General features: G+C 40.3%; 1 protein-coding gene across 1 annotated transcript in view; it reads right to left on the bottom strand.

The window, feature by feature from the left end:
- Positions 1 to 9791: 9791 nt before the first annotated feature.
- The window catches only part of LOC117241616, a 62581-nt gene continuing 57491 nt past the window's right edge, over positions 9792 to 14881 (bottom strand). Inside the window, exon 4 of the mRNA XM_033507490.1 lies at positions 9792 to 10200. Within this exon, the coding sequence (XP_033363381.1) occupies positions 10021 to 10200 (180 nt within the window). The 3' untranslated portion in view covers positions 9792 to 10020. The remainder of the gene's footprint in view (positions 10201 to 14881) is intronic.

The following is a 14881-nucleotide window of genomic DNA, read 5'->3' as shown; positions in this document are numbered from 1 at the left end:
AACGTCTTTCTTGTTTCCGCAGAAAGGAATTTCAATTCGCAAAAAGCCAATTTGTTTCACAATTTGCGACTTTCATACGTTCGTACTTTGCTACAATGTTTTAATTATAGCGTTATAAATTTAAAGAAAAACGTATATTAAAAAGTATTTACATTTTTATATTCATTTCCTTTCCATGAAATAAATGAAGAAAAAGAAAAAAAAGAATAAATCAAAAATTGCCACACATTGGAACAAATTTTTCAATGCGAAATTTTGCCACCTATGGTCTTTATTATCGGTGGAATCCGTGAATGAAGAATAAATTATGAAGATATTATTTGAATTATTTGAACGCAATTTTCCGCATCACGTGTTGTTAAAACGTGCTACTATATTTGCTTTCATACGCTACACCCTATTATGCTAACGGTTTCTTAACGAGCCACATGCGTGGCACAAAGTACAATAGTTCAGCGCAGCTTGCCTCGTTTCCTACATTGATTAATCGTACTCGCCATCAAGTTCATAGTTGTATATACCTTGCGATTATGTAGTAGAAATTGGAACTATGAAGGGAGATGAAACAATGTAAAGTATCTGTATAATCTACTACGTAACATGCAAACAGAAACATTTCCGAAACACTATGAGACCTATCAGAATTTATTCAAAACTTGGCAGATTGAAACGATATTATACGCTAGACCAATGTACATACATAGACAGGGTATGAAAAAAAGTAGGGGAAAAGCTTTAGGCGCATATAATACTCATCAAAGCAAGCAAAACATCTTAATAAACATGGATCCAAAAGCCATTAATTTCCGAGTTATAAGACTTTTTTGTCAGTAAGACCTTTACAATATATGTTCAATATGTATCCCGTTCATTTCAACACACACTTCGACACGTTTTCTCATAGAAGCACGCACACGTCGATCCCCGGCATTTGTCTTGTGTCATGGCAGTGTTTTTCGATTCGTTGTATCAACTATCTAATCTAACAAAGCAACTAGTTTACTATACAATGTACCTTTTTACGCTAAACATCTCATAACTCCGAAACTAGTGGCTTTTGGATCCACGTTTCCCAAGACTTATTTTTTATTTATTTCGATAAATGCTACATGTCCCCAAAGCTTTTCTCCAACATTTTTCTACACTCTGTATATCTAAACGCGTAGAAAATGTAGAAAACTCAGGTGTTTCGCTATCTATCAATTAAAAAATGAATATCGTATCAGTTTCAATATTCCACTACTTGACGCGGAAGGGAGAACTGCTAAGAAGAAATGAATTCACATCGGGATTTATCGAGAGATACCTGCAGTTAGGTAATTAAATTACAGAAGCAGAGAAATTAATTGAGTATTGCGTAAATAGAGAACAGCTACAACAGTCTTTGAAATAGCATTTAATTACAAAGGGTCTTTGCAACCTTTGATTTAGCTAGCAAACATACAAATGTCATGTGCAGTTGCATATACCGAACTCAGTCTGGTTGGTTTGGATAACAATAGCATTCGCATTTGTAAAAGTCAAGACGCGAATAAAATTAGTTGTAAAAATATTTCCGTTATAATCTTCATCTTCCAATTCGTAATTTGCAATCTCCAATTTTTACCTGCCAATTTCTAACTTTCAACATTTAATTATCAAAGCTCAGCGATCTGATCTTCATACCTATAATTCTTGCACCCTCTTCACTCTGCAACAATCTCAAACTCTCAGGCTTATTCAATCATCTACGATATCTGTACAAATCGATCCGAAACGATTAAATTTTCTTTTTCTTTGTTTTTGCCAGGAAGGAAAAGTGCAGTTTACGCATACCCGGCAGTGACCGTACCTCCTGGTTATGTGGGACTTTGTTACTTATGGTGTTGACGGTAATACTCGCTAAAAATCCCATCTCCTTCTTGCATGTGGTGGATACATGTAAACCTCTGACGCGACTAAAAGAAACGTTCAAACTTGCTACACAAATAATTTCTTATTATTAAAGCCTTACGAAAATTCCTCCATTTTCCTGTCCTCTAAATTCTTAAGTATATAGCTATATTTTTCAAAGTTTCGTGCAACTACTCAAGTAACCAGTAGATTCTCATTGTTCTTAAGGCGTACATTCCTGTTCAGATCGGTTCTAGTTGCTCGCGGCGAAACTATCGAAACATAGATTCTAACAGACTTCGCGCGAAGGGAGGGCGGGAGAGACGGTTAACGAAGATTTTACAAACTAGCTTCACCATTAATTTCTACAACGAGAAAATTTAGGGAGGCGTTCTCTGGTAACCGCCTGGGACGCAACTTGGAGAGCTCTTTGAAACTTTGGTTCTATCTCGGAGGAAGACAAATGACAAGAGCCGAAAGGAGCTCCAGAAACTGGTAGTTGGCCTTTCATAGAATGCAAACGCATAATTCTCCCACTTCGGAGAACGGCGAGAACGAACTATCCTGAGATAGCGTGTAAGAGTAATTTCTTCGGCAAATCGATGAAAAAGTAGAAAGAGTCGCTTACGGTCATGAGGAGAGCGGGTTATCTTGCTTTACCTCGTAGGCGAATAAATCAATAATCTTCTCCTTATGCGAATAATTTTTACATACACCGTGGAGAAAGACAAAGTGAAGATGCTTGGAAGAAAAGAATGTTCACTGAGATCGTTGAAATTAGACCAACGTTTCTAACGTTATACAATGTCGTTGTACGATTGTAATGTCGTGTAAGATCAAATAAAAAAAACACTTAATCTGAAAATTACAATTAATTTGGAAAAAAATGTGAAAAGCAAGAATTTAAAAAGGAATTTCTTCGGGATAGTACGTTACATCAAAAAGCATCAGTTTAATAATAATTCAAGCTTGCTGCTTTAAAAACGTTTCATATATTGAGACAATAAGCGAGTCGACTGAAAAGAGTAAATGAGTTCGATTACGATTCTAACTGAACGACATGTGAAATCATTCTATGGAAGAAAATATATCGAGTTTGACTCGTTTATGCAAGCTGTACCGACGCGTCACACATGGATTGATAGATACGTTCGAATGGCACGAAAAGCGATAATAAACCTCCCCCGCGACTATATTAGAAGCTTTATCGGAGATCTGATTCAATAGCACTCGTCATTCGGGACCGACATCGTTATCTTCACAATAGATATCTCAACTATTCCCGTTTCTCGCGATAATGGTGTTTTCTAAGACGAACGGATTGCGGCTTCGATCTCCCTCCAACCAACCCTTTTAACGATGCCTTCGTTTACTTTAAGGGGAAATGCTTAAACAAGGATGCGCCACGGTATATTCAATCACGAGCGACGTTTCTTCTTTCTTGTCTTACCAATTATCGATGCGCTATTTCAACCACCTGCTTGTGATATGCGTTATTATCGCAATAAACTTTCATCATGGCTACGATACATTATCCTTCGCGAGAAATGTTCTCAACGTTGAAATAATTTCCAGAAGAGAGAACGGATAACGTATTAATAAGGGAGAAGGAAGTGGTCAGCGGTGCTAACGTTTCCCGATTCACCAGGATGAGTAATAAAGGTAGATTACGACGTTAATATCGAGCAATTGGAATCGGCTTATCGGCCCAAGTGGATAACATTGTTTTAAACGCTTAACCGATTTTGTGCGTTCGTATGTCGTTATTCATAGATAATTTTCATTCTATCGTGTGTAACTATATCTTGTGGATTAAGAATAATTAGATGGCATTGTGGATTAAAATAAAACAAAGAACGAGCGATTCCTCTTTTTATCGCGTTACCTGGAATTTTCTTCTCTCGAATTTCACCATTTAACTCTGTGGGTTTCGAATGATCGCTAAATATACTCGTGAAATTTGGTCAATGTTCGTGTAAATTTAATCCCGTTATTTTAGTTCTTAGTACATTACCAACGCGTTCCTCTTTCAACCTAAATGGCCATTCGTTGAAGTAAATGGAAACAATATAGCCTAATAAACATGTTTATTTTTGCATGATCGTATCATCGGACGGAATATCTTTTTTCCTTTTTATATTTTTTCTTTTCTGCGACTAATGACTATCTTTTATTTCGAACGTGTCTCACATCAAATGACCATTGTCAAGACTACATTTATGCTTCTATTCTCTATTTAAGATACACACTGATGGAACATTCCCATATCTACATATTTCTATCTTTGTAATATACGACACAATTTTCGGAGTTTTTACCTTGTCACATGGAACCATTGCATCTTTGAAACGCTCGGTACGCGAACGAATATGGGTCGAGACTTTCGGGACTCTTTAGGAAGTACAAAGGCGCAAAGATAAATTACGCTTGAACTAATGATCGTTTTGAAAAGGTAATTTAAGTCCGAGGACGAACGACGACAGTTTTAACCGATGAACCGATGTCCTAGATTTCATGGACTTTTTTTCATTTGAAAATTATCCGTGGCATTTATCGCGCGGTATATACATTTACGTTGGTGTGCGTTTTGCATTAATTCGCATTTTGCATAGGTTTGCTTACTGCAACGGGAAAAGATCTCGACCTGCTTACATTTAACATGAACATCGAGTATTCAAGAATGTTATCAACAGATTTAGTATTGAATTTTGTAAAACACGTTACGCTCGTGTCACATATTTGCCATATTTTTAAGCTACAAACATTAAGTTTCATTAACACATAATGGAACAAAGGGACAATCGTAGGAACGATAACGATCGGAGGAGCTGTTGCCGGCTAAAGGGAAAATTTCACTCTCTTTTACGCATTCTATGGCCAAGTGTTTACAGACAGCGCATTACTGGCACCAGGAACTCTTGCATTTTCCCAATTGGCTTTCCCAACTTCGTACAATTTTTTCGGGCGATTTCATTCCCCTGTCGTGCCATTCGAAACTTTTATCGTCATCGATCGTTCGAAATTTGTAGTGGCCGTCAATGAGTCCGCCCTAAAGTAAACGTCTGGTATCAGTTAGAAACACCAAGGGATACACGCCCACGAGGGTACCCCATAAAAACCATGGTGAGAAGGAAAACCCCAGGATGAAGAGCTGGTATATAAGAAGGCAAAGCTTCTTCAGGTAGTTTTAAAAACAGTCTTCATCAGAGAGTTATACTCTTCGTGCTACTCCAAATCTCGACAGACGCGCAAATGTAACACGATCGTATTAGGTTGTCCGAAAAGTGTCTTTCTTTTACAACGATGCATCTTTATGCAAACATGAAACCTAATCTGTCGAACGTTGTGATCTTTATTTTGATAGAACAAAATGAGTCATACGTAATTCGATAAAATAATATAAAACGGAAAATGTTTTGCATCTATTATTTCCTTATAAAACGAAAGAAACTTTTCGGACGACCTAATATTTGACATTTGAAATATCGAACATAGCCCATAAAACTACCTTTATCGTATCTTTTCCTCTTTGAAAATCTTGTACAAAAAAATGATAAGCATTCGGTATTTTGAAAAGCACAAACTCATATTTATACGATTTTGTATACGTATGTTTCCTCATTAAAGAATTTCAAAATGTAGCGACACATCGGTGAATCAAACTATCCTCCGTGATAGAGTGAATCACGAAGAGTTACGTGGAGTCACACACCACGCTACAATACTGTTAATTAGGGAGACGTTATTTAATTGTAATTACACCGATGCTCGTGCCGTTAATATTAATTACCCGGCGTGTCCAGTGCGCGCATTCCGTTGTATTAATGACGCGGTCCTGCCATGACTGATGACAGGCGCGTGGCCTACATATCCATTTGTCGTGGCCCGGCAATATTTACGTGCCAGATTCACGCCGTACGAGTCGTCCTGACGGACAATGTCACTGATATTAGGGTCGGCAACGTATCGTATATCTACGCATTTGTCCAAGAAATTGACAGACGCGAGCCACAAGGGAAGGTGTAACACGAGAATGTTCCATAATCATACGGTGATAATCACAAAACGCATCGTAATCAAGAAACTGAATTGATAATTACGGAAGTGCAGTGAATGCGCGAGAGATGAGATAATATAATACTTTTGAACGAAACAAATTAACGTTGTTGAAATTAGCTCGTTGGAATCGGAAAAATGATAATACGGACTGGTTCGATTAAATTGGTATAATTTGCAACAAAATACGGCATGTAGAAGGTAGAAAGCATCGTAGAGAGAAACGCTGAGTCAATTCACTTCTGAAGTTGGAAGTATGTATTCAAATTTGAATCGTTCTATTCAATTGCGTTACGCGCGGTCGCTCTTTGCATAAACCAGAATTTATTCCTCGATCAGCTGTACAAATATAATTAGTCAAACCGCAATAATCGTAAGGAACTGTCATAAATTAAGTATTTATTTTACTATCAATGTTCTTCATTGTTATAAAAGATCTTCAAGTCGAGAGTCGTTCATTATGGTTATTGTTCAATCAGGTAAAAAATGGGAAGCTTGGGTTTTTCCCATGTTCAACGATCATTTCCACCCGCAAACGACCGTTGGTGGGGCGACCAGCAACCAACGATAGCTTTCCTCTGCGACAGCATCGTCACCGAACTTCACTGGTTTTTCATCCTTGAATCAGTCAACATCTCTTGTCAATGTCTCGACTGGTTTTTCGTTCATTGATCAGCCATCAGTTTTAACTTACTATTTACACGTCTCTGAGGGTACGTCTACACGCACCACGCGTAACTATTTATGTGTACAAAGTTATTGGAATGAAGTACATATATTATAACCTGTTACTTTACCAGTGTTATAATCAGTCAACCACCTCTATTATCATAGTCAAAATAGGGGACCGACCAATTCGTGGCGTCGATTATCTAATCGTAAAGAGAATGTACGACTCTCGTTGGCGCGATCTATCGCGAACGCGTCTCTCCGCGAACGGTCGAACAAATTGCACGAGACACGATCCAGGACGGAATGACGTTAAACTAAACTTGACGAGTAACGATGAACGAAGTTGACCGCGGCGAACTTCCTTTTTTCTCTATCGACGGTCGTTCACCGAGTCTCGTCATTTCTGAAACGGAACGAAAGCGATTGCGCTTAATGGCATAAAGCAAACGTTATCACGTACGCGGTAAAGCGACCGCGGATCGTGCTATGCAACAATTAAACGATAAACATAATTCAACGGCAGAAGCGTATACAAAGCGTGCATTTATACGATTTGCCCGCCTGGAACGTATCCCGGCTAAGTTCGTCACGTAACGTTCGTTCGTACACGCATAGGGACGTTCGATACTTTCCCTGACTGTTATAAATTTTCCAGCGCAAAGTAAAGTAAACTCGAGATGAACGCAATGTAGAACAGATGCATCCTATTACGTCATTGGCGTTATACGCGCGGTCGACTAGGGCTTCGTACTACGAGAGTTATAAATTTCAAACGGCCTTTGACGAAAGCATTTCATACGCATTCGCGAAAAAAACGCGGCCAATTCGTACGCCTAACCCGTCGAATCGCGGCTTTTGTGCCGTTTAATCCGTCATAGCGAACGACCCACGCACGTTGACAACAGAAAAAAAGAAAAAAAAAAGAACGGGGGAAAAAAAAAGGAAAAAATAACGCAAACGAGCGGCGCTCTGACCATCGTCTATTTTTATACGATTTTGACTCGAACGTTCATTGAAATCCGAATCGTCGGCGCAATTGCAGCTGATGCATCTACTTGACCAACGGGCCAGTCGCTCGACGTCGAGTATCATCGATCACCCTAATGCGCACGGCACATGCACGTATCTACACCGGCGTGTCTATGTTTACAAGACCGGGTATCGGCTCTTCCAACTGAAACAACATCCACAATGCTCCTGTTCGATGCCAGTTTTCACCAAGATATTGGTTGCATCACGGAACGCACTTCCGGTAATTCGGATTTCTGATCAGAGTTCTGCCATATGGTATGCGTTGCGCGTTCGTCACACCATCGTAGCACGATCGATCACGCATTCAGTTCTCTTAGGATCTTCGTTCCAATTTTCATCACGTTCTTATCTTCTGTGTTCCGTTGCCGTATACATTGAAAATTATGATTTACGAGTTTCGATCGCACAGTTTCTTAATCAAATAGAAATTATGAAAATGATGAAAATCTTTAGGTCGTTGAACTGTAAGCGATCCGATATGCTGGGTATTCGACATCAGCGATATTTTTCACAAATTGTTTTCCAGAACGAAAGAATTTCCTGTAAACGTTGGATCGCGTAAGTTCCTGGCGGAGTTTAGAAGCAGGTAGCGCGTGAAATTCGGGGCCAGCATCCGGGTTCGTACTTCAATTTCTGCAAGTGTTACATACTTTGGCAACCCCGAAGCGGTGGCAATCCCTCAATTCGACAAGTAATAGAATTGATCTAGCCAATTGCGAAGTGCTGCGACTATCTTTGACACGAAGAATCTAAATCACGAGAACCCGAGAGTCGAAAGCAAACTTCGTCGACAATTTTCTTCTGACCGTGCAGAGATCTTTGTGGAAATTCTACGGGGGCAAAACTATCTCGCCGTTTTCCACTCACCATCGAAATCGCGAAACGTTTGTCGAATACAAATAACCATATATTTCGTTTACTTTACGATTATCTGGTTTCCCGGTGGCTCGAGGATTTGTCGATTCCTTTGACAGACGTACGGTGTTCGATTGAACGGCCTTCCGACCGAACAGGAGCGAGCAGTGTACACACGACAGATGCACCGATGTAATCTTCGTGATAGAAGCGCGTTATTCTTTCTAGAAAAAATGCTCGACGGTTGGCTTTAGTCGAGCTAAACGCGATTTTCTTCATGCACCGTTTCGCCTCTTTTACATTTTTACTTGTACAAGAATGAAAAGAAAAAGAGAGAAAAATGGGAAGGAATTTCGGCTGGATAAAATTTCATTACTTTTAAATCTGTTGAATTTTGCATGCGCTGGAGCGCGTGGTTGAATTATAAAGATTATACGTTGCAGAAATTAAATGCAGTTTTCGAGTTTCGAATGCGAACGGAATTCTTGCGTTAAAAGTGACAGGGAATTTTTTCGTTTAACGTTGCTATTTTGCGTAACAAATTTATTTATATTTTCGTACCGAATCAACTTTCTTTATTCCGCGATACTTTAAGAAAAGATTCTCTCAAAACTTGAATATTTCTATCGATGCGTGTAGCGAACGTTGGTGTATCTTCGATATTGTTTTCATACTCCAATGCATGTCTCTTCATACGAGCAAATCTTTTTTCGAGTTCACAGGTCTACGACACGAATATCGTGAACGCCACGTAAGAAGCGAGCAACGCGCAGTAGTATTATCCGAGACATGTCAGACACAGATTACGAATGTATCTCCTTACGAACGTAGTTGATAAATTAAAGAATTAAAGAAATTTTACAATCTACACTCGTAATAAACTCGATTCCTTACTTCAGCAAGTATTTTGCTGTTTGAATAAAATCTTTTTCGAGTTTATAGTTCTGTAGCACGAACAATACAGACCGTACTAGCACCAGCATCTATGTAGTTGTAACAAAAGACATGCGTCGGACATAAGATACCTGTTATAATATACATCGCATACAACGGATCTGTATCGCAAAACCGAATCGGATTAGAAATTGTATTTAAAATATTTTTTATAAATAACAGACATATTACGTAGAAAAATAAGGAGATATTTGTTTTAATATGATATTATTTGAGATACGACAAATCACTTCGGAGAGGGGATGTATCCTGGCACAAGTCCAGTTTCTATACTACGCATGATCTATAACTATTCTCATCAGGCTCATAAATAGTCTACTCAAACGCTTGATATATGTATACGCGCGCTGAATAAATTGCAAGCCATAAAATATTTAGGAAATTAACGATAACATTTCGACTGGTTAGATAACTTTATCCAAGAGTAATATTATCACTAGGGAATGATGTTTGGTGCCTTAAAGCAAGATCTTTCCATCTCACTTTCTGTCTTCTTGCGAATCTTCCTAACAATTCGCGCAAAGTTTGCAAGACTTTCCAAGAGCACGCAGATTGCGAAGTTGCAGGTTAGTTAACTTCTCACGGTGTATCTTGCAGCCTTTTCATGTTTAGCCTTTCTTCTGACCATTTTCGACAATGAAGGATTACACGTTCGGAGTCATCGAGGACCGATAGTGTCAGCAAACAGATGGCAAACCTAACCGCTGTTTCGTTGATGCTACAGCGATAAGTGTTAAAAACTGCATATTCCGTTAACAACTGGGTAAAATAATAATAGTCAAATTGTACTCAATCAATCCTTTAACTAGCGAATAATTCTTTTTGTCGAATTGTACGAGTGCCATGTTACGCCCCATACAGTTCGTAATTGCTACCCGCTGAAACACAGAAAACGCGATTTATCATCTTCGGTTAACGACAAACAAGTACTCTACATTCCCGATTTAAAAAAAAATCTTTGTTATTAACAAACACACGGCAGAAGCATCGTCGTTTAGGAAACAAACATCGGCACAATTATTTCGTTAGAGTTGAACCGATGTTGCTCCGGTTGAACGGATATTTTCAGGGTTCATAGATTTCCAGCACGTGAGATTTCCGGCGTAGTGCGCCGTTTCTCCCAGGAGGAATCGGCGAATGCGCAGTGGAAGTATTCCAGGCTCGTCAGACACGGGCCATTTGTTACACACGTAAGGGCGGTGGGTTAAAAAATTAAGAAGAAGGTTTCGCCGTACACAGTCGTTACAGTCGACGAAATTGATAACACACGGAAACCCGCGGATGATAGATAGTTTCGTACGATGTCCGACGGCAAAGATGAGGAAAGGGGAGGAGACGTAGAACGAAGACAGGAAGAATGGTATATATTTGGGAGAAAAGAGAAGCCAAACGAAAGAGAAAGAGACACAGTGCTTGAGTTTGCAGCGTGGTACTATTAATCAACCGGTGTTTCGTCGTTTTCCCACGGAGAAGATGCCCCGTTGTTGCAACCACCACTAGATTCTCCTTCCAAACGTCGCTGCGATTCGCAAGGATACTCACGAGAGAATTAAAGCAGCTTGTCCCAGCGAATCGGAAGAATCTTTAATTAATTCCGACAGGCAGTTTTCAACCGTATCCTCGTCACTGCGTAATATATCCCATGAATTACCAGAAAATTATTCGTTTCAGCGGTGCATTCCGGTTTACGTCGCAACGAGACCGAATGAAAGCGAAACAATTGATGAATGAAGCGAGCTTTTTCTTTTGTTGGCTTGGTAACGCTCGTTAAATATGGATTTTCATAGCTTCTACACGAAGGTATTTAGTCCATTTTCCGGCCGTTTCTTCCGCGATCCAAAAAAGATCGTTCGCGTTGATTATGCGCATAATATTTTTCCGAAAGGGCGAATTTTACATCCGCGAGTTGTTGATAACGTTTCTGTCCTCTCGAGCGTGATGATTGCTCTCACTGGATTTGTTGTGTTTCCTGTTCTTTTTTTTTTTTTATTTTCATTGTTAGTTGTCGTCGCGAAACAAAAGGTTTAAAAACCATGAAAAAAAAAGCCGTAGGCCCGTGTTCCACGTGAAATGCCGCGAGTTTTATTGCGTCGAACTTCTGGATCGGCGGGATCGTTAAATTTATCGTATCGAGGAAATAACGGATAACGCATTTTCGATTCACAATCAGAATAGTCGTTTCCGCTTATCTATCCAAAAATTCATTAATATACATCCCGGACCGTTTTCCTCTTGCAGAGGGAGAGGTAACGAGACTTAAACTCGACACCTTCTCGTTCTAACGATTAAGTTTTTGGCGAAAAGACAAATTCAATCGACTATCAAACTGGTTAACGATCAAACGTTCTCTTAAACTTTGCACGTATAAAAGTCGTCAAAGGAGAAGAATAGTGAGAACGTTTTCCTTTCCGATCGGTGTGAGATGGGACATCAGACCAATAAAAACAGTCAACCCATCAAGACTCCCGGAAAGCTGTTTCAAAGAGAGACATGGACGATAGAATTATACGATAAATATCGTTCGAGCGAGAAAAATGTCCATGACCGTCAACGGCCATAAATACGAAATTATTGCGAGAGACGAAACAACGGATGGGACAATCGTAGAAATAGTGGAAACAATCCGACAATTGCGGAAAGGTGTAGACGGGCTTCTGGAAACAAAAACAGTGATATTTAAACACGCAACGCGGTGGTAAAAGCGCGCAAGCGGCCGGCACTACTCGGGCCGGACACTTTGCTTTTATCATTTCAACGGAGTTTTCTGTTTCTACACAACGTGCGTGGGTCCTTTCATAAACTCGCGTATATTAAGTGAAAGAGAAAGAGAGCCAACGCGCAACCGGTACAGTGAAAAAGTACGAAAGTGGGGACACGCGGGCTTGCAACGGTAGGCAAAGGATGAATTTTCTGGCGTGTTTAAAGCTCAAAGAACTCTCACCCTCATAGTCTGACCAAAATGTTTTAATTACTCATAGCACAAAAGCAAGACCAAGCGGGCAGCGGTGGTGGTGGCGATGGCGGTAGTGGTGGGAACGATGAAAAGCGACAAAGGGCCCCGGTCTACCGCGGTGCGGTTGCAGGAATAAAGAATTAAATTGGAAAAGAAATAGAAAGAGGGCGAAACGAAGGAGGACGTTACAAGACAATGACGTACACACGGCCTTCCATTTCGTTTAACCGGCTGCGAGCGTCTACATATTTCTTCGCTACGCAACACAGATTCCTGCATATTATGGAAATTTCCTGGCTAGACCAGCCAAGGGAATCGCCCGATTTACCGTTATCCGCGTCTCCTCTTTTTTGTTTCGCAACAACCTCGATACAGGTATTGCGGTATTTGCAAACGGCGTTAAGGTTCCGCAAAGAAATCCTTTCGTTCTGCTTAGTCCGCCCCTTAATGAAAACGCTTCAGATTTCCTTGCCGCTTTTCTCTCCTCCCTTTCACTTTCTTTCTTTTTTGAGCGCGCAGATTTTGTTTTTCTCAGAAAGAAGTGAAAAGAAGAAGAAGAAGAAAGAGAAGGAGGGTATAATTGTGCGAACCGCGGTTATTATCGGTGTGAATGCTAATGCAAGATTCGCCCGTGCGGAAGAAAAAGCTTCGTTAAGGTTGTAAGTTTCGTGGACCGTGATAGCGACTATGCCGGAATTCTACCAGCGTAATAAGAAAGTCGCCACGCGTCCAACAGCCACACAGTGGTGACGTACATATCCGTCTTTGTATTTCCATTCAATAACAACCGCGCGAAAAGCGGCCATACGCGCCGCACATTCTACATACTACGTTTTTTCAGATACTTTATCCCTTTAATATAATAGCTGCGCCGAGGTTTTCGCTCAAAAAGCGAGGCACGCGAACGCTATACGCGAAAACACCGTTGTGAAAGGCCGGAAGAAACGAGGGGAATGTTGTAGAACGGCTAATCTTTTTTCAAGCAGGAATCACGCGTTTTTGACATAAAGACCGTGCACACGTAGCCTGGAATACTTTCTTTCTCTTCGACGCTGTATGTCGGTTCGCGCATTTTCATTCCCCTGTCTTTAGCCATCACGCAAACTTCCTTCGAGGGTCTTTAATTCCCTTCCTTATTTCTTCGGCAATAAACACGCGCGAGGTCTCGTTCGCGCTCGTAAATCGGCAAAGCTCGACGAAACTGAGACTTACCTAACTACCGTGCCGGATACCTGACACTGTGCAACGTGACAGCACGTAAACACGCGAAATACCGCCGAACGAGAAAGGATTTACTTGGATTTCCCGTAACATTTGTAATCACGGTGATACACGAATGTCAGGTAGTGCGAAGTAAATGACACTTTGACGATACAGGCGATAATAGTTCGATAATTTCCCTAAAATTTGAAGCGTTTACTCGTTTCGCTTCGATCGATCTGCTCAAACGGTTCGTTTCTACGATAATAATCGAACAGCGATCGAAACTTTTAAAACCTGGTATCCCAGGTGCAAATGGGTGGAAGTCTTGCGATCCGCGATGGTTGTCACGTCCGTAGGACAATTTGCGCAGTACTTTCGGTTTCACTGTGGGCAAGAAGCGGAGGGTACAAACTAGGCTCTTTCGATCCGGAGGAATAGCGTTTCACACGGTGTAAAGTTTATAATTTGAAGGAGCGTCGCGTTCAAGTGACTTAAACCAAGGAGAACTTGGAGCGGGAAACACGACGTTCGGTGCTGCGGTTTCGAGTAACTTCTGACTGCATCCCCGATCGATACGAATCGTTGGTTAACGTCAAATTTTCCTTCCGTTTTGGCTTCACGACCATTTGTGGTTTGAGCGAGTGATCCAGTTAGTTGCCGGAGTCGAGGAATCTTCACCAAGTTTAGGGTAATGTTTTCTTGAGTTTCCCTTCAATGACCGGACCGAGATATCGATTGTTCTAGCTGAAACTTCACGGACGACGTTTAACATTTTATTTGAACGTAACATGGTTTAGATTGTCGCCAGTTTACGTTCCCTCGCTATCGACAACTTTAAGTACTAGTTTCGCGAACAGCCAACTTTTTCGATTGTTGTACGCGTTTGAGATAGGAATTGGTACAACGTATACCTATGTCGTCAACTTGGATATACGACAGCGATTTAATTTGCAGGAAATATCTTTTCTTCGAGTATATAAATAACAGTTATTGAGAATTAATCGTATTAGAGATAAAAAAAAATCGAGTTCAAAGATTGATTCTGTATATTTTTTGTATACATTTATATATTCGATTATATTAATTATTTGACTTGCTCAGGATATAATGTTGTCATAAGTTTACGATACGGACATCGCACCTGCTATCTTTGAGAAGTTAGAATTTTTCCACATTGCACAGCATAAAGTTTACATCGCGGATCATTATCTCGGATTAGCTCGGTTTATCGGAACAACTTAATTAGCATTTTAAGCGCTCGACCATTCCGCTCAATAGCAAACG

The sequence above is a fragment of the Bombus vosnesenskii genome, unplaced genomic scaffold (genome assembly GCF_011952255.1).
Source record: "Bombus vosnesenskii isolate JDL3184/JDL3185 unplaced genomic scaffold, Bvos_JDL3184-5_v1.1 scf7180000016261, whole genome shotgun sequence".
Lineage (NCBI taxonomy): Eukaryota > Metazoa > Arthropoda > Insecta > Hymenoptera > Apidae > Bombus > Bombus vosnesenskii.
This window is presented reverse-complemented; position numbering and strand designations above follow the sequence as displayed.